General features: G+C 46.6%; 1 protein-coding gene across 4 annotated transcripts in view; it reads left to right on the forward strand.

Moving 5' to 3' along the window:
• The window catches only part of LOC147113589 (pantothenate kinase 1), an 89,460-nt gene extending 70,282 nt beyond the window's left edge, over positions 1 to 19,178 (forward strand). For 3 of the 4 annotated variants that reach the window (XM_085994836.1, XM_085994834.1, XM_085994835.1), the window contains exons 5-7: positions 9,321 to 9,444; positions 14,994 to 15,119; positions 17,374 to 19,178. In XM_085994836.1, coding sequence (XP_085850962.1) covers positions 9,321 to 9,444; positions 14,994 to 15,119; positions 17,374 to 17,433 — 310 coding nt within the window. In that variant the 3' untranslated portion in view covers positions 17,434 to 19,178. Of the gene's footprint in view, positions 1 to 9,320; positions 9,445 to 14,993; positions 15,120 to 17,373 lie in introns of those variants that run through there. The other variant, XR_015079236.1, reaches the window with a different exon arrangement.
• The last annotated feature ends 3,697 nt before the right edge of the window (positions 19,179 to 22,875 follow it).

The following is a 22,875-nucleotide window of genomic DNA, read 5'->3' on the forward strand; positions in this document are numbered from 1 at the left end:
GATGCGAATCTACCTGCAACATAAAAAAAATAAAAATAGTCGAGTCCAGGAACACTGGCGTCGACCGCGAGCAACCACCCAGCAGTCAGGCAGAGATCCAACTTCGCTGGGGAGGCTGTGGAGAGCCGGGCTTGGTTCCCCAGCCACAACGAGCAGTAAGAGACCGACGACAGGTCCAGAGCAGACCCTTCCCGAGCAGCGGCGGCTGGAGCCGACCGACGGCAGAGAGGGAGCCGAGCAGCGTCGACGGGGTAAGAAAGAGGGTGAAGAGAGCAGGGCGCAGCCGGGGGTTGATCACCGAGCGGCGTCGAGGAAAAATACTGCAAACCGGAGAGAGAGAGGGTAAGAAACAGCCGGGTTCTAGACTGAGCGGCGTCGACAAATATCAAGAGAAGAACGCGCAGAGCACAGCCGGGGATCACGGGCTGATCAGGGTCCGTGGGACGAAGCAAGGGGAGACGCCATTGAGCCAGGGAGAGCGCGGGAGATGCCATTTTGCGAAGCCGCAGCGGAGAAGATGGGCGAGCGCGGGAAGGAAGGAAAGCGCGGGAGATGCCATTTTGTGCCAGCGGAGAAGAAGGAAGCGCGGGAGGCACCATTGGTGATAGTTAACGCACAACCAAGGATGCCGAAGAGTGGCAGTATCTCTACGTTCGACAATGAAGTCGAAGATTGGGCGACATATGTGGAATGTATTGAGGTGTACTGCAGGGCGAATGAAGTGCCAGATGCTAATAAATCACTGGTTCTGTTAAATTCCATGGGTGCAAAAACTTATGGGTTACTGCGAAATCTAATAACCCCAGAGAAGCCGGTAAACAAGAATTTTGAAAGCATAGTAGAAATCCTACAGGACCACTTAAACCCCACACCGCTGCTGATAGCAGAACGATTTAAGTTCCATAAAAGGAACCAACACAAAGACGAAAGCAATGCTGAGTACCTAACGCAACTGCACAAGCTTATCGAAATACTGCCAGTTTGGAGCGGGACTAGCAGACACGTTAAGGGACAAGTTTGTGTGTGGGCTACAAAGTGAAGGAACCCAGAAACGGCTTCTATCGGAAAAGGACCTTACGCTGGACAAAGCTTTCAGTATGGCAGTATCACACGAAGCAGCCGCAAGGGGCGCTGCAGAGATACAACGGAGACCGCAAGAATATGGCACCAATGAAATGACCTATGGAACAGGGAAGTGCTATCGCTGCGGCAGAACAACACATGACCAGAAAGATTGTTGGTTCAAGGACCAAGTGTGCAGACAGTGTGGGAAAGCAGGACACATAGCAAGAGTCTGCAGGTCTGGGAAGAAAACCAACAGTAAGAAATCTCCACAGGAGAAGTACAAAAAGGTACACCGGGTGATGGACAGTGGTTCAGACGAACAGAAAAGTGACACAGACTCCGGAAGCAAGGAGCTGGGTTGTCTGAAACTACATAATGTAACCGAAATGGAGGATCACCAGACTATCTGGGTTACACTCAAGATAGACGGAGTCCAAGTGGAAATGGGCTTGGACACAGGGTCAGCTCTAACAGTCATAAATCAAAGAGACTACAAGCGGCTATTTTCACACATACCCTTGAAAGCTACAGAGATTGTCTTGAAGACGTATACGGGGCAAAAAGTCTACCCCAAAGGAAATATAAGGGTGAAAGTGACATAAAGGTCAGGAAATACCTAAAATGGATATATATGTATTGCCAAATGGAAGACCACCACTGCTAGGATGTGAATGGATCCGGAAGATACATTTAGATTGGCATTCCATACAGGCACTGAAGGTGGAGGCCAAAAAGGTTGACGACGCCACACCTGGACGACTGTCAAAAATGCTAACTGACGCAAAAGAAGTGTTCCAGGAGGGACTAGGAACACTAAAAGGAATAACAGCAACAATTAAAATAGAGGATAATGCAAGCCCAAAGTTTCTGAAGACCAGACCAGTGCCTTATGCGATCAGACCAGCGGTTGAAGCAGAGCTGGAAGGGTTGGAACATTCAGGAGTACTGTCCAAAGTGGACTGGAGCGAGTGGGCTACACCCATCGTTCCTGTAATGAAGAGGTCGTTGAGTAATACGCCTGGGGAACCAAAGAAGGTCCGCATCTGTGGGGATTTTAAGGTGACAGTGAACCCAGTCCTTCACACGGTGCAATATCCGCTTCCACGAATTGAGGATATTTTCGCCTCGCTATCTGGTGGTAAATGCTTCACCAAAATTGATCTAGCCCAGGCGTACTTGCAAATGGAGGTAGAAGAAGCTTCGAAACATTACCTTACGATCAACACCCATAAAGGTCTCTATCAATACAACCAGCTGGTGTTTGGAGTAGCCTCGGCTCCGGCTATCTGGCAAAGGGCGATGGATCAGGTCCTGCAAGGGATTCCAGGGACCCAGTGTTATTTGGACGACATCTTGGTCACGGGCGAAACTGACGGTGATCACCTCGCTAACTTGGAGAAGGTGCTCGCCAGATTAAAGGAATATGGGCTACGAGCTAATCGCCACAAGTGCGAGTTTTTCCAGAAACAGATTGATGCGCCATCAATTACTCAAAAGACTGAGGTTAAGCGAGTAACAACCAGGCTTTTATTAACTAAAGAATGAAGGTCTTGTCTCGAGTGGTCGACCCGTCCAGAATACTAAGGGACTGGGAGGTAGTCACTTATATACCTGGAATAGTGGGAGGAGTCAGCCGAGGCATGTCCAGACTTGTACCTAGTGGAATATACATACACTTACAGACAGGTATAACAGTGGTTTACCACATTCACCCCTTGTTTAAAAATGAGTCCGGCGGGGTGAAGTGTATTTAAAAGTTCGTGTATTGGAGTCTCTCCAGAGGTGTTATCTGCCGCTGTGATCGACGTGGCGACGGCAGGGGTGGTGGAGCTTCCGGCGTCGCGTCCCGTGTAGGCTGGTGCACTGGAGTGTAGTCCTCGTGGGTGACGGGCTCAGGCGTGCCGGCTGCTGGGGTTGGATATCGGGTCGTGGCGGGGGGTGGTAATGGGTAGTGGGTTACAGTGGTCCCCGAGGGTGCGTGGTCTCGTATGGAGACTGTGTCCTCCCGCCCGTCCGGGTACGCAATGTAAGCGTACTGGGGGTTGGCGTGGAGGAGGTCGACCCTCTCGACCAGGGGGTCCGTTTTATTGGTCCTCACGTGTCTTCTCAGTAGTACCGGCCCTGGGGACATCAGCCATGGCGGTAACGATGTCCCCGATGTGGACTTCCTTGGGAAGACAAACATTTTCTCGTGAGGGGTGGCATTGGTGGCAGTGCAGAGCAGTGACCGAATCGAGTGGAGCGCATCGGGGAGCACCTCCTGCCAGCAGGAGGTCGGGAGGCCCCTAGACTTTAAGGCTAGTAGGGCGGCCTTCCAAACTGTTGCATTCTCTCTTTCCACCTGTCCGTTCCCCCGGGGGTTGTAACTGGTGGTCCTGCTTGTGGCTATACCCCTAGCGAGCAGGTACTGGCGGAGTTCGTCGCTCATAAACGATGAGCCCCGGTCGCTATGGATATAGCTGGGGAAACCGAACAGGGTGAAGAGGCTGTTCAGACATTTAATGACCGTGGCACTGGTCATGTCCGGGCAGGGGATAGCGAACGGGAAACGGGAGTACTCGTCAATGATGTTGAGGAAGTACACATTGCGGTCGGAGGAGGGGAGAGGCCCTTTAAAATCGACGCTCAGGCGTTCGAAAGGGCGAGTGGCTTTTATCAGGTGGGCTCTGTCTGGTCTATAAAAGTGCGGTTTGCACTCAGCGCAGACTTGGCAGTTCTTGGTCACGGTCCTGACCTCCTCGATGGAGTAAGGCAGGTTGCGGGCCTTGATGAAGTGGAAGAACCTGGTGACCCCCGGGTGGCAGAGGTCATTGTGGAGGGCCCTCAGCCTATCGATCTGCGCACTGGCGCAGGTGCCACGCGATAGGGCATCTGGGGGTTCATTGAGCTTCCCAGGCCGGTACAAGATCTCGTAATTGTAGGTGGAAAGTTCGATTCTCCACCTCAAGATCTTGTCATTTTTGATTTTGCCCCTCTGCTTGTTGCTGAACATAAAAGCAACTGAACGCTGGTCAGTGAGCAGGGTAAATCGTTTTCCGGCCAGGTAGTGCCTCCAATGGCGCACAGCCTCCACAATGGCCTGGGCCTCCTTCTCGACCGCGGAGTGTCTGGTCTCCGGGCCCTGGAGGGTTCGTGAGAAGAAGGCCACAGGTCTCCCCGCCTGATTAAGGGTGGCGGCCAGGGCAAAGTCGGACGCGTCGCTTTCCACCTGGAAGGGGATGGATTCGTCCACTGCGTGCATGGTGGCTTTGGCAATGTCCTCCTTGATACGGTGGAAGGCCAAGCGGGCCTCTGCCGTCAGGGGAAAAGAGGTGGACTTGATCAGTGGACGGGCTTTGTCTGCATAGTAGGGGACCCACTGAGCGTAGTAGGAAAAAAACCCTAGGCACCTCTTCAGAGCTTTTAGGCAGTGGGGCAGTGGGAGTTCCATAAGGGGACGCATCCGGTCCGGGTCGGGACCGATGACCCCGTGTTCCACAACACAGCCAAGGATGGGGAGGCGGTCTGTGCGGAATATGCACTTCTCCTTGTTATATGTCAGGTTCAGGAGTTGGGCGGTGCAGAGGAATTTCTCGAGGTTTGCGTCATGGTCCTGCAAGTCATGGCCGCAGATGGTCACATTGTCCAGGTAAGGGAAAGTGGCCTGCAGCGCGTTTTGATCGACCATCCGGTCCATCTCCCTTTGGAAGACGGAGACCCCGTTGGTAACGCCAAAGGGAACCCAAAGGAAGTGATAGAGGCGGCCGTTTGCCTCAAAAGCAGTATACTGGCGGTCTTCAGGGCGGATGGGGAGCTGGTGGTACGCTGATTTCAGGTCAGTGGTCAAAAAGACGCGATACTACGCGATCAGGTTGACCATGTCAGCTATGCGGGGGAGTGGGTAGGCGTCCAGCAGGGTGTAGCGGTTTATTGTTTGGCTGTAGTCGATGACCAGGCGTTGTTTCTCACCGGTCTTAACGACCACAACCTGGGCTCGCCAGGGGCTGGAGCTGCCCTCAATAATCCCCTCCTTCTTCAGGAGCCGCTCCACTTCGGTTTTGATGAGAACCCTGTCCCCGGCACTGTATCGCCTGCTCTTTGTGGCGATGGGCTTACAGTCGGGGGTGAGGTTAGCAAACAGTGGGGGGGGTGGGACTCTGAGTGTGGAGAGGTTGCATCTGGTGCGCGGCGGGCAATTTGGAGGCTGCTGGCTGCGGACTGTGAGTGGGGGGAGGGGGCCACCGTACGCCATCGTAACGCTTTTGAGGTGGCACTGGAAATCCAACCCCAGTAAAACGGCAGCACAGAGGTCGGGCAGGACCAGGAGTTTAAAATTATTGAACACAGTCCCGTCTACTACTAGTGTCACCACGCAGTAGCCGCCAATGTCCGCTGACTGGGACTCGGAGGCCATAGAAATCCGCTGGTGCGCAGGCAGGACTGGGAGAGAGCAACGCCGCACCGTGTCGGGGTGGATGAAGCTCTCTGTGCTCCCGGAGTCAAAAAGGCAGTTTATTGCATGGCCGTTTACCTTAACGTCCATTTTGGACCGAGCTAGTTGGTGCGGTCTCGTTTGGTCCAGCGTAACAGAGGCCAGCGTAGGGGTCGGTGTGTCGCTGCGGGTATCAGATGGGGGGGGGGTTGGCGGCCTGCTGCGTCCCGGCTGGTGTCCAAGATGGCAGCGTCCATGATTCCCATGTGGCTGGAGTCGTCCAAGATGACTGCTGCGGTGGTTCGTACATGGCTGGGGATGCCCAAGATGGCAGCCCACACGCGGCGCTGTTGGGGGCCCAAGATGGCGGCTCGCCCGGCCCACACGCGGCGCTGCTGGCGTTCGGGGTGGCTTTGGCCTTGCAGACGCTGGCGTAGTGTCCCTTTTTCCCGCAGCCCGAGCAAGTCGCATTCTTCGCCGGGCAGCGCGCTCTGGGGTGTTTGGCCTGGCCACAGAAGTAGCATTTCTGGCCTTGGGATACTGCTGCGGTAGTTGGGCCGTCGTTGGGCTGTGGCTGGGGTGGCACGGTGCTCTGGGGCTGTCCTACCGTGTCCCAGGTTGTCGTTCCCCGCGGCGTCCACGGTGCAGAGGAGTAGGCATCCATGCCCCGGTAGGCTGCGTCCAGCGTTAGTGCAATTTTGGAGGCTTTGTCGAGGGTGAGGTCACTCTGCTCCAGCAGTCGCTGTCGGGTGTAGTTGGACCTGTGGCCCGCTACGAAGGCATCCCGGATCAGTTCCTCCGTGTACGTAGTGGGCGTTACCGCCTTACACCCACAGGCCCGGCCAAGCACGGACAGAGCTTGGAGGTATTCCTCAGTCGATTCCCCAGGTTGTTGCTTGCGACTCCCCAGTAGGTGCCTGGCGTATACTTCGTTCACAGGGCGCGTGTACTTGGTCTTGAGGAGCTGGAGGGCGGCTGTGTACGAGGTCGCGTCCCGGATGACTGAGTACACTCGGTGGTTCACCTTGGAGATCAGGACAGACAGTTTGTTCGCATCCGTTACGACTGCAGTGGAGGCAGTCAGGAATGTCTCGAAGCACATGAGCCAGTGAGCAAACTTGGTGGAAGCATCCGCTTCCCGACTGTCCAGGTCCAGGCATGCTGGTGTGAGGATCTTCTCCATTATAAAAAATTTAGTTAATAAAATTGATGCGCCATCAATTACTCAAAAGACTGAGGTTAAGCGAGTAACAAACAGGCTTTTATTAACTAAAGAATGAAGGTCTTGTCTCGCGTGGTCGACCCGTCCAGAATACTAAGGGACTGGGAGGTAGTCACTTATATACCTGGAATAGTGGGAGGAGTCAGCCGAGGCATGTCCAGACCTGTACCTAGTGGAATACACATACACTTACAGACAGGTATAACAGTGGTTTACCACACAGATCTCGTATTGCGGCCACGTCATCGATGAAGAGGGGTTACATAAGTCCCCTGACAAGATTGAGGCAGTAGTCAAGGCTCCAGCACCGGAAAATGTGTCACAACTGAGGTCGTTCCTCGGGCTGGTAAACTATTACCACAAGTTCTTACCAAATTTGTCTACGGTATTACACCCGCTGAACACCCTACTGCAAACAGGGGTACCATGGAAGTGGGATGACGAACGTAGACGAGCTTTCCAGAAGTGTAAAGAATTGATCACATCAAAAGAGGTGTTGGCCCATTTCAACCCAGCACTACCAATTCGTTTGGCATGTGATGCATCACCCTACGGCATTGGAGCGGTGCTGTCGCACAAATTCCCAGACGGGTTGGAGAGGCCAGTTCCCTTTGCGTCTCGGTCACTAACCTCAGCCCAGCGCAACTACGCCCAGATTGACATGGAGGCCCTCAGCCTAGTATGGGGAGTAAAAAAAATTCAACCACTATCTGCATGGACAGAAGTTCACCTTGCTGACTGACCACCAACCACTTGCCTCCATCTTTAATCCTAAGAAGGGCGTGCCAGTAATGACTGCACAGCGGTTACAAAGATGGTCCCTGTTTCTAGGGGCGAATCAATATGAAATAGAATATAAAGGCACGAGACAGCATGGGAACGCTGATGGGCTATCGCGCCTGCCACTGCCTACTGTGGAGGAAGCACCAGCAGTGGACCCTATCGAGATATTTTATTCGTCGATAATTGAACGATTGCCAGTAACAAACGCGGATATAGAGAAGGAGACCCGCAATGATCCGACGCTGTCTCGGGTATATGATTTGACGGTGAGGGGATGGCCAACACATGGCGACTCACTGTTGCCAGCATTCTCATCCAGAAGAGAACAGCTGTCAGTATGCCAGGGGACAGTGATGTGTGGATCCAGAGTGGTGATTCCACCCAAGTTAAGGGAGAGTGCGCTAAATGAGCTACATGAAGGTCATCTGGGGGGAGTGAAAATGAAAAGCCTTGCTAGGGCTTATGTGTGGTGGCCGGGAATCGAGCAACAAATCGACGACCTAACTAAGAGCTGCTTAGGATGCCATAAGGTCCAAAATGCACCACCACATGCCCCTCTACACCCATGGGAGTGGCCCTCCTCTCCATGGCAACGGGTGCACATTGATTTCGCTGGTCCATTCATGGACTCAATGTTCTTAATAGCAGTGGATGCTCATTCAAAGTGGCCTGATGTGATAAAGATGTCTTCAACCACTACAGAAAAAACGATTGCAGTCCTACGGACCATATTTGCCAGAAACGGGTTGCCAGAGCAGATCTGCTCTGATAATGGACCACAGTTTGTGTCCGATGCGTTCCAAAAATTCATGAAAAGGAATGGGGTAAGGCATTACACATCCGCCCCGTATCATCCAGCCACCAATGGATTGGCTGAGAGGTTCGTACAAACCTTTAAGAAGGCGATAAAGGCCATGTGCGATGAGGAAATTCCACTACAGCATAAGATGGACAATTTCTTATTAGCCTACCGAAACGCGACACATGCAGTTACCAACCAGACCCCGGCCATGATGTTCTTTAACCGAAGGTTGAGATCTCGTCTGGACTTGCTCAGACCAAATGTGCGAAGAAATGTTGAGGACAAACAATTCCAGCACATCAACGAGAAGCCGACAAGGAGCTTCAATGTAGGGCAACCAGTCTTGGCCTGGGACTATCGAACAGAGAAGTGGCAACCCGGAACGATATGTACAAGGCAGGGGCCATTAATGTACACAGTGGATGTCGGGGAGAACATTGTGAGACGCCACGTCGATCAGATCTTAGCATCACAGGAATGCGTCAACCCCATGTCTCAAGTACCTGGGGATGAACCCGACATACCGGTAGCATCTACTTCAGACCCAGTAGCAGTGGAACCCGATGAACTACCCGATGAAAGGGGGTTAGAATCACCTCTGCACCAAGAACAAGAACCTCCGGAAAGGCGCTATCCCGAAAGGGTCAGGAAGCCGCCCCAAAGACTGAATCTATAAATGGACTTTTGTTATTGAATGTACATGTAAAAATGTAATTGTTATGTGAATATTAAGGGGGTATTATTAATCTAAATAGGGAGGAATTGTAGTGTATGTGCTTTAAGTCAGAACTACTTTTTACAGCTCCTGTATACTGTAGTACCGGCAGTGACCACACCGGTATATAAGCTGTGCGCATGCCTCTGTACCCCAGTCTAGAGATTACCCTCCTCCAGTAAAGACCTGTTATTTGTTTATGTACAGCATCCGTGTAATTATTTATCCACTGAACCACGGATCTAACAGAGAGCAACCAGAAATAATTTGAATATTTGTTCTCGTGTCTTTGGTCATAACTTATTTTTTTTAATTTATGCAGCTTTGGTCACATGATGAGTAAGGAGAAACGAGATTCCATCAGTAAGGAAGACTTGGCCAGAGCAACACTAGTCACTATCACAAACAACATTGGATCCATAGCTCGAATGTGCGCACTGAACGAGGTAAGCATTTGTTTTTAGAGATTGTTGCATTGCTTGGTTACATTATTTGTATCAAATGTAGTAAATGCAGTCTCTTTACTCAGTTTTGTGTGCATCAGTGGCCATTGATTAAAAGAATAAAATCTGAATGGTGGCAATTTAAAATACATCTGTTTGTAATTCAGAGTTGTTTTGTTCAAATTGTCTGTGAATTCACTTTTTTTTTGTTGCCACTAAAATTCACACTTTGCTGTGTTATTTACATTGCTTAATTCAATTTATTGCATATTTCAAATGATTTAGCGCAAAAAATAAATGACTTGGATCAGAAATAGACCGTAATATTACTTTTGGCATACGGTTGACATTTGGAAACATAACTAAGATTCACTTTGTTACTAGACACATGGGTTCTTGCGTTCTATTACACAGGTTCTCAACCTGTGAGGAAATCCGAGGGGACCTTTTGAGGTCATCCAGGATTCCAGGGCAGTGCCTCCCGTTTGGGGCGAGGGAACCGGTTCTCCTGATTGACCCAGCCACAAACCCTGTGTCAGGCTTCATTATCCAAGAGAAGTCACGTCAGGACCAAAGCTGTAGTGAGTTGAGCTGTCTGCACGAGTGCTGACTGTGTGAGGGGAGCCAGGTTAGAGACGCAGGTCTAATGCACCGATTCACTTCAGTTCACGGTGCAGGACCACGTGTTAGATCAACCGAGTAGATTAATCCAAATGATGAGAGGTTCAGACGCCAGAGATAAATCAACGTGTTGGTTTTATTAATGTCAACAGAGAGTGCGAGCAAGTCATATACATCTATCGGTCTCTGGGAACTACTAACCAACCCAGGCGTGCTCTCAGCACGGAATACCAAAGATTACTGAAAGTCCGCCTATTAATACACCCAGAGGAGCAATGTCTGATGACTTGCTTTAAACCCATCAATTCTGTGACTATTGTCATGTGATCTTTGTGTCATATGCTACTACACCAGTAGATGACAACGTCGCACCACATATACTCCATTCTCACTCGAATAGAAGTGTCATTTATGGAGAAGATTTGACCGTATTGCATGGCTATAAACATCACACCTTTGCAGAATGATGACAGCTGAAACGTAGACATGTTGGCTCCAAACTAGCTATAATTCTTACTCAAATCCTTTGATGCTTCTTAAATTGCAGTAACCGGACACCACCTGCTTACTTGGCATTCCCCTGCGGAATCCTAATGACCTCATCTAAACCATGTGTCAGCCTCTATCACACAGAATACATCCTCATTAATAAAAATATATTAATACTGACTTCTGCATCATTGAGCTATTTTTCTTATATTTATACACTATCCTGCGGTGAGGAAAGCAAGAACCACATTAGGTCTTCCCTGAAGGGAAGATGGGAAGTGGGGGCAGATCCTGTGTCTCATCCTGTGCTACAAAGCACCTTGTGGTGAGTTTTGAAGTATTTGTGATTTTTATTTCTCTCCACTCCCTCTCCCACCCCCCGGCAAATAAGCAAAAATCCGGTTTTACACCAAAGATCCACCTGGAATCTCTGGGTCTATGACACAGCCCATCCTCTGACCCTGGATTACTGCTCGTGCCTTGGTCCTCTGAACCTGGTTTGCTGCTTTTTCCCATTCCCTCAATTCCTCCGACAGGAACATAGGAACAGGAGGAGGCCATTCAGCCCCTCGTGCCTGTTCAACCATTCAATTAAATCATGGCCGATTTGTACCTCCGCTCCATTTACCCGTTTTTGTTCCATATCCCCTGCTACCCTTACCTAAAACATCTATCAATTTCAGCCTTGAAATGCCAATTGTCCCAGCGTCCAGTGTTTTTGGCGAGAGAATTCCAGATTTTCACTGCCCTTTGTGTGGAAGAAGTGCTTCCTGCTTTCAGTCCTGAATGGCCTGGCTCTAATTTTAAGATTGTGCCCCCTTGTTCTGAATTTCCCCACCAAAGGAAATAATTTCTCTGTATCTACCTTATTGAATCCCTTTACCATTTTAAATACTTCGATTAGATCATCCCTCAACCTTCTAAAATCAAGGGAATGTGAACCAAGTTTATGCAACCTGTCCTCACAATTTAACCCTCTCAGCCCTGGTATCATTCTGGTGAATCTGTATTTCACCCCCTCCAAGGTCAATATGTCCTTCCTGAGGTGTGGAGCCCAGACTGAACGCAGTGCTCCAGATGGGGTCTAACCAGAGCTCTGTACACCTGGAACATAACTTCCACCTCTTTGTATTCCAGCCCTCTTGAGATAAAGGCCAACATTCCATTAGCCTTTTTGATTACTTTTTGTACATGTGAGCTAGCGTTTAGTGATCTGTGTACATGGACACCCAAGTCCTTTGCTGCTCCACAGCTCCTAGTCTCTCACCATTAAGAAAATATTCTGATTTGTCTTTCTTGGGTCCAAAGTGGAGGACCTCCCACTCCCCCTGCATTGAACGGTTCCACACAAGAGACTAACATTCCTGTGAAGCGCCTTGGAATGTTTTACTATGTTAAAGGCGCTATATAAATGCAGTTGTTGTGTTGTTATTGCACAATATCTGCCCACTCACTTAATCTGTCTGTGTCCTTTTGTAACTACCCGCTCCTATCTACGCAATTTACCGTGCCTCCTAACCTAATGTCATCTCCAAACTTGGATGTACAACACCCTATTCCTTCATCCAATCAGTGATGTATATGGTGAAAGGTTGAGACCCCAGGACAGATCCCTGGGGGACACCACTTATCACATCCTGCCAATCAGCGTAAATCCATTTATCCCTACTTTTCTACATTTCCTGTCTCGCAACCAATTAACAACCCATGCCACAAGGTTACCTCCAATTCCATGCGCTTTCATTTTTGCTAATAGTCTCTTGCGCGGAACCTTATCAAATGCCTTCTGGAAGTCCATATAGACAATATCCATGGACACCCCCCTATTCACCATGCAGCGACCTCCTTAAATAATTCAACTAGATTAGTCAGCTATGACCTATCTTTTACAGATCCCTTCTGACTCTCTTTGATCAACTCATACTTTTCCAAGTGCTCTGTAATCCTCTTCCAGAACTATTCACTTCGCTACCACTGGACAGCAGTTGAGCAATTGAAAGGGTGGTGGAGGCAGACTTGATCACGACTTTCAAAAGGGAGTTGGATAAGTACCTGAAAAAATTTTTTGCAGGGCTACGGGGAAAGGGCGGGGGAGTGGAACTATATGAGGTGCTCTTGCAGAGAGCCGGCATGGGCTCGACGGGCCGAATGGTTTCTTCCTTGCTGTAACCATTCTATGATTCCATGCATCAATGCATCACACAGAGCAAAGCAAATCCATCCTTCCCACTGGCTGATGTGGCACGCGGGAGCATATCGAGAATTCTGCATTCTACATCATTTCTATCACTTGTTGATTTACATGTTATTTTTTAGCCAATATGTAAGGCTTTCCACAGTGATCACACTGTTGCCCCCCAGGTAACTGAGATTGTGGCCCCGATTTTAACAACCGTCACCTGGCAGAAACCAGGCAGGGGAGCAGTTAAACCAAGGGCAGTGACTTATCCGCTGTGATCCCACAGCCTTCCCAACTGGTCCGGATAGTAACCTGCTCTTTTGAGCAGGCCACTCGCAGGAAGGAGGCGGGGGTCCTTCTTTAAATACTGTATTTCGATTGGGTCCCGATGACCTGCAATTTAAGTTGGAGGCCTGAGCGTGGGGAGTAGTAACGGCTTCCCTGTCAGGCCAAACCACTCAGGAGGGGGATTGTGGGCAAGAAGAGGCCCAGGCAGGTAAAAAAACATTTATGGTTTGCTATGGGCCTGGAGGAGCAGGAATGCCTTGGGCTTTACCCCCTCCCCCGATTGCCCTAACACTTACCTGACTGCTGGGGCCCGGTCCCTGGCTGCGGCCTCAGGCTGCCCAGATTCCCACTCCTGCCTGCCCACCAGGTAGTGGATTCAGCTGGGTTCAGATGGGAGTCCGATGAGATTGACTGAAGTGAGGCCCAGCCGGCCACTTAGAGCACACCATTCCCGAACTCCCCCGGGGCCTGTTTTTCCGAAGTTTGGACGGGAGTTTTGTGGGAGTGCCTCACGCCAAAAAGTTTCAAAATGTTTGAGATAAGAACTCAGTGGAGAAATATTACCTGGCACCACAAGGCACGATCTTCTGGAATATAATCAGTGATCGGCGTTTGCATGGTTTGTCTAAAAGAATCCCAAGTAGAAGATCATTTGAAACTAAAACAGATCAGTCTTCACATGTTCTCTGTGCTTTGAGCTTCTTTACAGTGTTGCCTTGTAGCTTGGAGATCAAGCAGCATTGTACAGGGCTATCAAAGTGCAGGGACTAGCATCTTGGACTCAGTGATGCAAGTTTTCTGTCTGTTTGTGTTGCACAAACCGTTGCTTTATGTGAGTAAACATGATATGTACTTTCATAATAGAACTTGTGGTTCATAGTTTTAATTAAAGGCCTCTATACATTTAAAGGAATTAAACAGATCTATTTAGAACACAATGACTTACTTCTATTGTGCAATATACTTGTCGAAAATATTGTGCCTGTTGAAAATATATATTGTAGGAAACAGTCTTTAGAATGTGAAAGGTGCTATATAAATGCAAGTTTGTTCTTTCTAAAGCTTCTGGGATTTGGTCTTGTCTGTGCTTACATTGTGGCTAGTATGATTCCAATCCAAAACATTGGCCTCAAAATTATGCTGTGTGAAGCTACTTAAAGTGTTCATATTAAATTCCTTAGCCCGATATTTTAATGGAGGTGTCGGAACATTTTAAAACAAGCGGTTTAACATTATAGTAAGATAGATGATGAAGAAATTTAATACACATGCATTAAGTGCTCGTATACCAATGTCTGCATAACGCATATTCCACGGGGGATAATGGAAATGTTCGGGGAGTACACTCTCTTCCGAGTAGTTCAGTCAAATATTAGGTGAACCGAGACATCACGGATCATTTTATGGGGGGTTGGCAAAAGGAGAAGATGTGGGACAGATAAGGAGGTAAGCCCCTCACACTTAAAACTCCCTAAAAGACCTTAAAAGTAATTCAACAAAAATGTTTACAATCTTTTGAAAACAGAAAGTTCAAGAAACTGGAGATTGGTACTCCTCTTTTGTCCTCTCCTAAGGATAGGGACTCATCCTAAGATACGGTTCTATGGATAGGAGACTGGGCTGGGAGGGGTGGCCATTCTAGTAATGTGAGCCTAGACTAAGTTTCAGTAAGCTATTAGACTGATCTGTGCTCTCCCAACATTCAGATCGGTGCAGAAACCCTGGTTGATTTCCGCCCCCCCCCCCCCCCCCCACCCCACCTGCGCCTGGTGACAGAGGCCAGTTGTTGTGCTCTAACCGATCCGCCAATTGAGAGCTAACTCAGTACAGTTCAGTGATAAATAAACGATCTTCCTGGTCTGATTAGCTCAATACTACACCATGCAATGCATTTACCCAGTGCAGGTTTCCTCAGATTGATATAAATATATATTTTTTTTAATCCTGATTTTTCTCAATCTTGACCTTATTACAGAATATCGACAGGGTGGTGTTTGTTGGAAACTTCCTGAGAATCAATATGGTCTCCATGAAGTTACTAGCCTATGCCGTGGATTATTGGTCAAATGGGCAACTGAAAGCCTTGTTTTTAGAACATGAGGTGAGTATCAGCAACGCTGTATTACAACATTAGTTGAGTTGATGTTTAGCTGAATTCATTGAAACCAGCACAAGATCTAAATGTATGCAATCTCTATTTCACTGTATGATTTAATTCAAGTGAGCCAAGTGGAGTCACTGACACTGACCATGGAAACCTCATGCCAAGGAAGACACCTGGTGAAAATCAGGTTAGGATAGGGTTACTCGATTAGTTAGACTAGAGTTTCATTTACCAAATACATTAATGAACTGGGGAATCTTCAATCCAAGTATTATCATTGTACAAGGATGGATGCAACAAGATCATCGTTGTTGCTGTCATTGTACCTGATCCTAAGGTAGCTGGCGAGATCTCTCCGTTTGAGTGGTATCAAGATGCCAACAGTATCGCACCAGTAGATGGCGCCATAAACGTAATGTTACATACGGATTGAAAACTTTGGGGAGCCACATAAAATAGACCCTCAACAGTTAACCAGGCCACCCCTCTCAAGATAAGTGACACTTGGCCACCTCCGGAAAACCAGCAAACAGTGTGCTAAAGCAATGCAAACAGTGCGCTAAAACAATCTGAGAGACCCAAACTACAGCACTCTCTACAGGCAGTTTGCCATTTGGGAGGGCGGGAATGCACAAGGGGCCTGCCACTATTTAAAGGTCGCGGGCAGCTCATAAAGGGGAGGCGCACTTTTCAAAGGTGATCAATGAGGTAGCTGTAGCGTCTGAACAAAAGCAAAGGCACATCTATTAAAGTAACTCGGTGAATCTTGAGAAAATGGCGCCTCACAAGATAAAAAGAAATGTTGAAAACTCAGAAAAAGCATAACCGAAAAAACTGACGGTGTCCAAAAATATGGAGGGAGTATCAAAAAGCCGCATGTAGAACTGGAAATTGCTTATTGAATGGGCCGAAGTAGCAGCCGATATTGTAAAGTGCCCTGTAGTCGAACCGTTGAAAAATTTGCATAATATACAAATAATCAAAACATCAAATTACGTACATGAACCCCACCCCCACTGATCACCACAAACAACTAGCTTGAAAAAACCTACTAGGTATCTGCTCCCTGTTAGAAAGCGCTGATCAGACAGAAGCACTGCAAACATATCTTTGGGCAAAATACAAGTTACTATAAACACAGTCAAATAAATCGCTACAACCCACCCCACCCACTGTGCAGATCTGTTGGCACTGAACCACAAGCCAGGAAATGGACAAATATCTTGATCTTCTCCACCCCTACGGTGGAAAAGGAACTAATTCCACCCTAACCTGCCAGCATGTGTGGGGGAGGGGGGAAAAGTTCCAACTAAAAAAAAACACAGACGTAACCCCCAACTCCTCCGTCTCGCCCATTCCTGTCCATGACCAGTGGGCAGAAATTCTGGCAAAGGACATTCCCTTCACAAATCAAAAATTACAGAAGTGAACCATAACCCTCTTCCACTGCCAATCGGACGCAACCCCCGTTGAACTACAATCTTCTCTCCCAATTTTTTTCCCCCTCCATTTTCCTCTCTCCACCTCTTATCCCACTTCCTCCCTCTTTCTCCCCCACCACCCCCCCCCCATCTCTTTCTGTTTCCTCCCACCTCCTCCCTCCCACATATTATAAGTAAAGCTTAGGGTGCACCCATTAGCCATGAACCTATAAGTAGGGGCTGAAAGTTAATAAAAGGTATGTGTTGGGTGTTGAACAGTCCCTAGGGTAGATTTTGGTGTGGAGCGCAGATCGGGCAGGTGGTGGACCAGGCGAAGAAATTAAGTTTCCAACTTAATCTGAATAAACCCTGTTGAAGTGTAAATCGCAGCATCATGTGGCAGAATGTTGGCATTCTTGTTGCCCAGCGGTCAAGAGATTGTGAGAACGTGCCAACCCATGCTACTTTTTGCACAGCTGAGCAGAGGCAGAAGCCTGCTAAGGGGCTAGTGTGCAATTACTTGCTGGCGGAATAGTGAACGGCGCCTCTGATGGGAAGGGACCAAAATCACTTGCAACTAAGAGTGGGGAAAGAGGGGGAAAAAAAAATCTCAAGAAAAAATAAAATGACTTCAAACACTTGGCTTTTAAACTCACTGGCACCGACATGGCTCCAAATATTTTATGTTGCTATTTCTATGACATCTGGAATTATGCTGCCATGATTTGCTGTGTGCTGTCGAACAACTGTGTGCTCAAACTACCTTGGGAAAAATTCTTGGGAAAAGCCACCGCCGACCCCATCAAATCTGTTCCCTCTTCGTCCTGTAGGGTTATTTTGGAGCAGTCGGGGCGTTGCTGGAATTACTGAAGATGACAGACGCCCCCTGAGGTGCAGAATAGACCACAACTATCAACAAAGATCGTTTGTATTTTTAAAAGCAACTGTCCAGAAATTAGTGCCGGAAAGGAACTCGTCTAACTAAACGGTTAACTATTCTTAAGTTTCACACTAGGTTAAGAGTAAATCTCGTACTTTACAGCAGCTAAAGTGCTGCACTGAGACTCGTTTCTAAGGGAAGTTAAATAACCTGCTGTTGTATATACTGTATATATTTTAAACAATGTGCAAGATAGCCAAAACCCACTGGTTTCATGTATTGATATTTGAAAATAATTTCTGTATAAATGTGGACCGATCTGAATTTTTTTCCCCTTCTGGGATGTACTGCCTTGTGAATGATCAAACTGTAATGATTTAAGTATTATTTATAAACAACCTGGAAGATTTGTAATTTTTTTCATGTCATTTCAAGACCTGCCCTTAGTTTCAAATGAAACTACAAAGCTGAAAATGAACCTGTTAATAGTGTAGCTCATTGATTTTGCTGCCTTTGTGAAACTGTCCTACGTAAGTATTTATAAAGGATGACCTTTCTTTGAACACGTACAAGTAGTGACCATGGGCACTGGCAGACGTGCCGATCCAAAGACCAGCTTAAAAGCCTATCCTTTCTTGATGTGCCGATTTTACGGATGAAAGTGCTTGCCTGGTCACAACAAAGCTTCTTTGTGTAAACACTGTTTTGGTCACAAGTGAAGGTACCTTTCCACAAATGTGAAGCTGCTTAGATAATATTTGTTTTCTCTTTATTATTTTTTAAGAAAAGCCACTTCATAAAAACTACTGTATAATTCAAACGTCATCAAACTGCATTACATTGTACTGTGACAGCTCATTATCTGATATTTCAAAACTGTATTTAAAAAAAATAAATAAAAAAAAATCCCTTCATTGTACTGTGCATTTTGAGGCAGGTACCTTTTAGTAATTACTACTAAATACCTAAAATGTAAGGTATACCTGATCATTGAACTTAATCACAGAAATAGGAAAACCTGCTGATGTTGGAGGTACATGTGGGTTAAAATCAGTTTCTTCATGGAATATATTCCATTGATAACATCATGTTTCTAACACATTGACTTCAGTTTTATTGGGGACTTTTTAAAACATCATTAACACATATGAAGGGTCCTTTTTTTTCTGGGTTTGGTTTCCATGCTGGCAGGAGATGCATGACTTTGGCTGTGTAATAGTGTTGCACTGGATTTTAGTTGGAATGTTCCACCCCTTCTGGTGCGTAACAGATTTTATCCAAACTCTCTTCATTTCCCAACTTGTATACTTTGATCTGTTTGATTTAAATTCAGTCTCGAACTTTAAATGCCATTGTAACTAGTCATACTATCTATATTTCTATCCTGTTTTACATGTATTTGTGTTTTTAAAAAAAAGACAGGATTATTGACTAAGATCACTATGTACTTTGCCATTTATGGAAACTGGTTTCATGTGTTCATTGGACTAATTAAGTACACCACCAGCATTAATCCTGAGGACCCTGAGAAGAGCTGGAATATGTAAGGTTAGTTGCTGACTTACCTGAGAATATAACACTAATTGAAATGGTTTAACAGTGTACGTTACTGATTCTTAGTCTGTTTCGTGTTGTTCTTGGAAGTCCATTTTGTGTATAAAAATGGAACTGTACAATGTGTGTCCTAACCCAACTGGGAAAGTTGATAACATTTACATTTTAAAATAAAGACTCAAAAATATGTCCGATTTCAAATTTTGTAACGGTATTTTTATTTTACTTGAGAAATTATCGCGTCATTGTAGACCCCAAAATTATTCAGGCATTGTGGAATAGATTTTAGCAATTCCAGATTCAGTGACGACTTGGGAAGCTCTGCAGGCAGCAAAGAGCAGTCCAGCAATGTTCAAATACACCAACAAATAAAGGGTCACTCTGAAAGGGTCCAATGAAGAGTGTGTAGGATATCCCAGCACGTTGCAGGAAAAGAACTTACTGCAGGAAATATCCTGAGCATTAATGAAGCAGCCCTCCACAGCTGACTACTTCACCAGGAAGTGGCATCGCCGAACTTTCACAGATTGGTCAACAAGTCCTTGACCTTTATAGGGATATGGGAGCAGGAATAGGCCAGTTAGCCCCTCGAGCCTGTTCCACCAATCAATTAGATCATGGCTGATCTGTGACCTAGCTCCATATACCGTGTCAGTTCCCCTTAATATCTTGAAAACTATGATCAAATCACCCCTTAATCTTCTAAATTCCAGGGAATACAACCCTATTTGTGTAATCTCTCCTCATAATTTAACCCTCGGGGTCCAGGTATCATATCCCTTAATACCTTTGGTTATCAGAAATCTATCAATCTCAGATTTAAAATTAACAATTGATCTAGCATCAATTGCCATTTGCGGAGGAGAGTTCCAAACTGCTACCATTCTTTAACGTGCAGAAGTGTTTTCCTAACTTCACTCCTGAAAGGCTTGGCTCTTATTTTTAGGCTATGTCACTAAGTCCTAGATTTCCCAACCAGCAGAAATAGTCTCTATCTACCCTATCAGTTCCCCTTAATATCTTAAACTTCAATCAAATCATCCCTTAATCTTCTAAAATCCAAGGAATACAACCCTATTTGTGTAATCTCTCTTGTAATTTAACCCTTGGAGCCCAGGTATCATTCTAGTAAATCTACGCTACATTCCCTCCAAGGACAATATATCCTTCCTAAGGTGTGGTGCCCAGAACTGCTCACAGTACTCCAGGTGTGGTCTAACCAGGGTTTTGTATAGCTGCAGCATAACTTCTACCCTGTTGTTTTCTAGCTCTCTAGATATAAAGACCAGCATTCCATTAGCCTATTTGATTATTTTTTGTACCTGTCCATGGCATTTTAATGATCTACGTACATGGACCCTTAAATCTCTTTGGTCTCCACTGCTTTTAGTTTTTCCACTATTTAGAGAGTACACTGATCTATCCTTTTTAGGAACATAGGGTTAAAATGGCTGTAGGTTCTGCAGGAGGTTGCAGAGAATGGATGGATGAAGTCATATGGGGATTTTAAATTTAATGCATTGGGGTACAGGGAGCCAATATAGGTCAGCGAGGAGGACAGTGATGGGCAATCGGGATTTAGTGCAGGACAGGATATGGGCAGGTGAGTTTTGAACAAGTTGGAGTTTATGGACGGTGGAAGACGGGAAGCAGGACATTGGAAACATTTGATCCTAGAGTGACAGAAGTGTGAATAAAGGTTTCAGTGACAGTGGGGAGTGAGGTAGGGGGTGGAGGCAGGCGATGGTGAGGAGCTGTGGAAGTAAGCGGTCCTGGTGATGGATAGGATGTGGGATTTCAAATTCGGCCAGGAAGCCAAGGTTTTACATGGTCTGCTTCATCCTGAGTAAGTGATTGGGGATGGAATCAGTGGGAGGGGAGAGAAGGCGGCAAAAAATAATTCATTCTTCCCGATGTTCAGTGGAGGGGGGAGGGGTGGGGGGGTCTTTGATTCAACATTGGTCTGATGTCAGAGATGGAGTCTGACAGCACAGAGTGGCCTTGGGGTTAAGGAAAGTGATGAAGTTGTATAAAGCTCTGGTTAGTCTGCATCTGGAGCACTGCATTCAGCTCTGGGTACCGCACCTCGGGAAGGATATATTGGTCTTGGAGGGGGTGCAGCGCAGATTCCCCAGAATTATACCAGGCTAAAAGGGTTAAATTATGAGGAAAGGTTGCATAGACTAGGCTTGTATTCTCTTGAATATTGAAGATTAAGGGGTGACCTAATTGAGGTGTTTAAGATGATTAAAGGATTTGATAGGGTAGATAGAGATAAACTATTTCCTCTGGTGGGGGAGTCCAGAACAATGGGGCGTAACCTTAAAATTAGAGGTGGGCCATTCAGGTGTGATGACAGGAAGCACATAGTCACACAAAAGATAGAAACCTGGTACTCTCCCCAAAATATATTGAGGCTAGGTCAATTGAAAATTTCAAAACCTGAGATTGCTCGATTTTTGCTAGGTAATGGTATTAAAGGTGACAAAACCTAGGCAGGTAGATGGAGTTAAGATGCAGATGAGCCATGACCTAATTGAATGGCGGAAGAGGCTTGAGGGGATGAATGGCCTCCTCCTGTTCCTCTGAAGTTGTGGAGCTGGGTGCCATCTGTGTACATGTAGAAGCTGATGTCCCCTCCCGCTGCCTGCAAATTATGTCAATGAGGGGTAGTAAGAAAGTTGAGGAAGATAGATCGTTGGGGGGACTCCAGCGATGACAATACTAGGGCAGGGGCAGGAAGAGGGAACCATTACTGGAAATACATTGTCTGTTCAGACAGGTAGGGGTGGAGCCATGTGAGGGCAGCCCTACGGAAGTGAGCTGATGGAGGATGATGGATTGGTCAACAGAATTAAACACTGTGAAGGCAAAGAGACATAACACACTACAGTCAGCCACAGAGAATGTCATTTGTGGCCTTTGGCCAGTGTAGCGCACATTCAATTGTTTTGCTCATTAAGAAAATGTACCTGTACATCTTTAAGCAAAATTAGTAAAACTGCAAAAATAAAAATTGGGAAGATGTAGAACATTTGTTAATTTGGAAACGTCAAGAAAGGAGAAATGGAGAGGTTTGGGGTTCAGAATGTTTTTTTAATGGAGTTCAGGGTGTCACTGTTGTCTGCAAGTTGGCCTAAGATTACTGTGGAAAGAGATTTTCTTTGTGTAAGGTTATAATGAGAGCTTAGTTGGAGCAGAGCATTGACTTTTGTAGAATGAAGATTGGTGCAGTAAGATAAAAATTGGCAGAGACATAGGTAGAGGTGGAGGTGGAGAGAGTTGAGCAAGAAAGGAAACAGAAAACCTATTTCCTTAATGATGGAATAAGAAGTATTTACATTAAAAAAAAAGAACTTTAATTTATATAGCACTTTTCACATCGTCCAGAAGTCCCAAAGCACTTAACAAACAATGAAGTACTTTTGAAGTGTAGTCATTGTTTTGATGTAGGAAACGCAGCAGCCAATTTGCGCACAGGAAGGTCCCATAAACCGCAACTCAGCCAGATAATCTGTTTTTGGGGATGTTGGTTGAGGGATAAATGTTGGCCAGGACACCGGGAGAACTCTTGCCACGAGATCTTTTACATCCACCCGAGAGGGCAGTTGGGGCCTCAGTTTAACGTCTCATTCAAAAGATGACACCTTTGATAATGCAGCACTCAGTACTGCACTGAAATGTCAGCCTATATTTTGTGCTCAAGTCTCTAGAGTGGGGCTTCAACACGCAACGTTCTGACTTAGAGGTGAGAGTGCTACCACTGAGCAAGTCTTAACAGGTAGTAGGTAATATAAGACACGGACTCATTTATTACAAATCATCTAAAATTGCGACTATAGAATTGAAACAACGAAGGCATTTTAAAGATGTTCTTTGCATGCTTATTATTTCTCTC

This window comes from Somniosus microcephalus, chromosome 8, assembly GCF_052327205.1.
Source record: "Somniosus microcephalus isolate GS21.2 chromosome 8, FLI_Smic_1.0, whole genome shotgun sequence".
Lineage (NCBI taxonomy): Eukaryota > Metazoa > Chordata > Chondrichthyes > Squaliformes > Somniosidae > Somniosus > Somniosus microcephalus.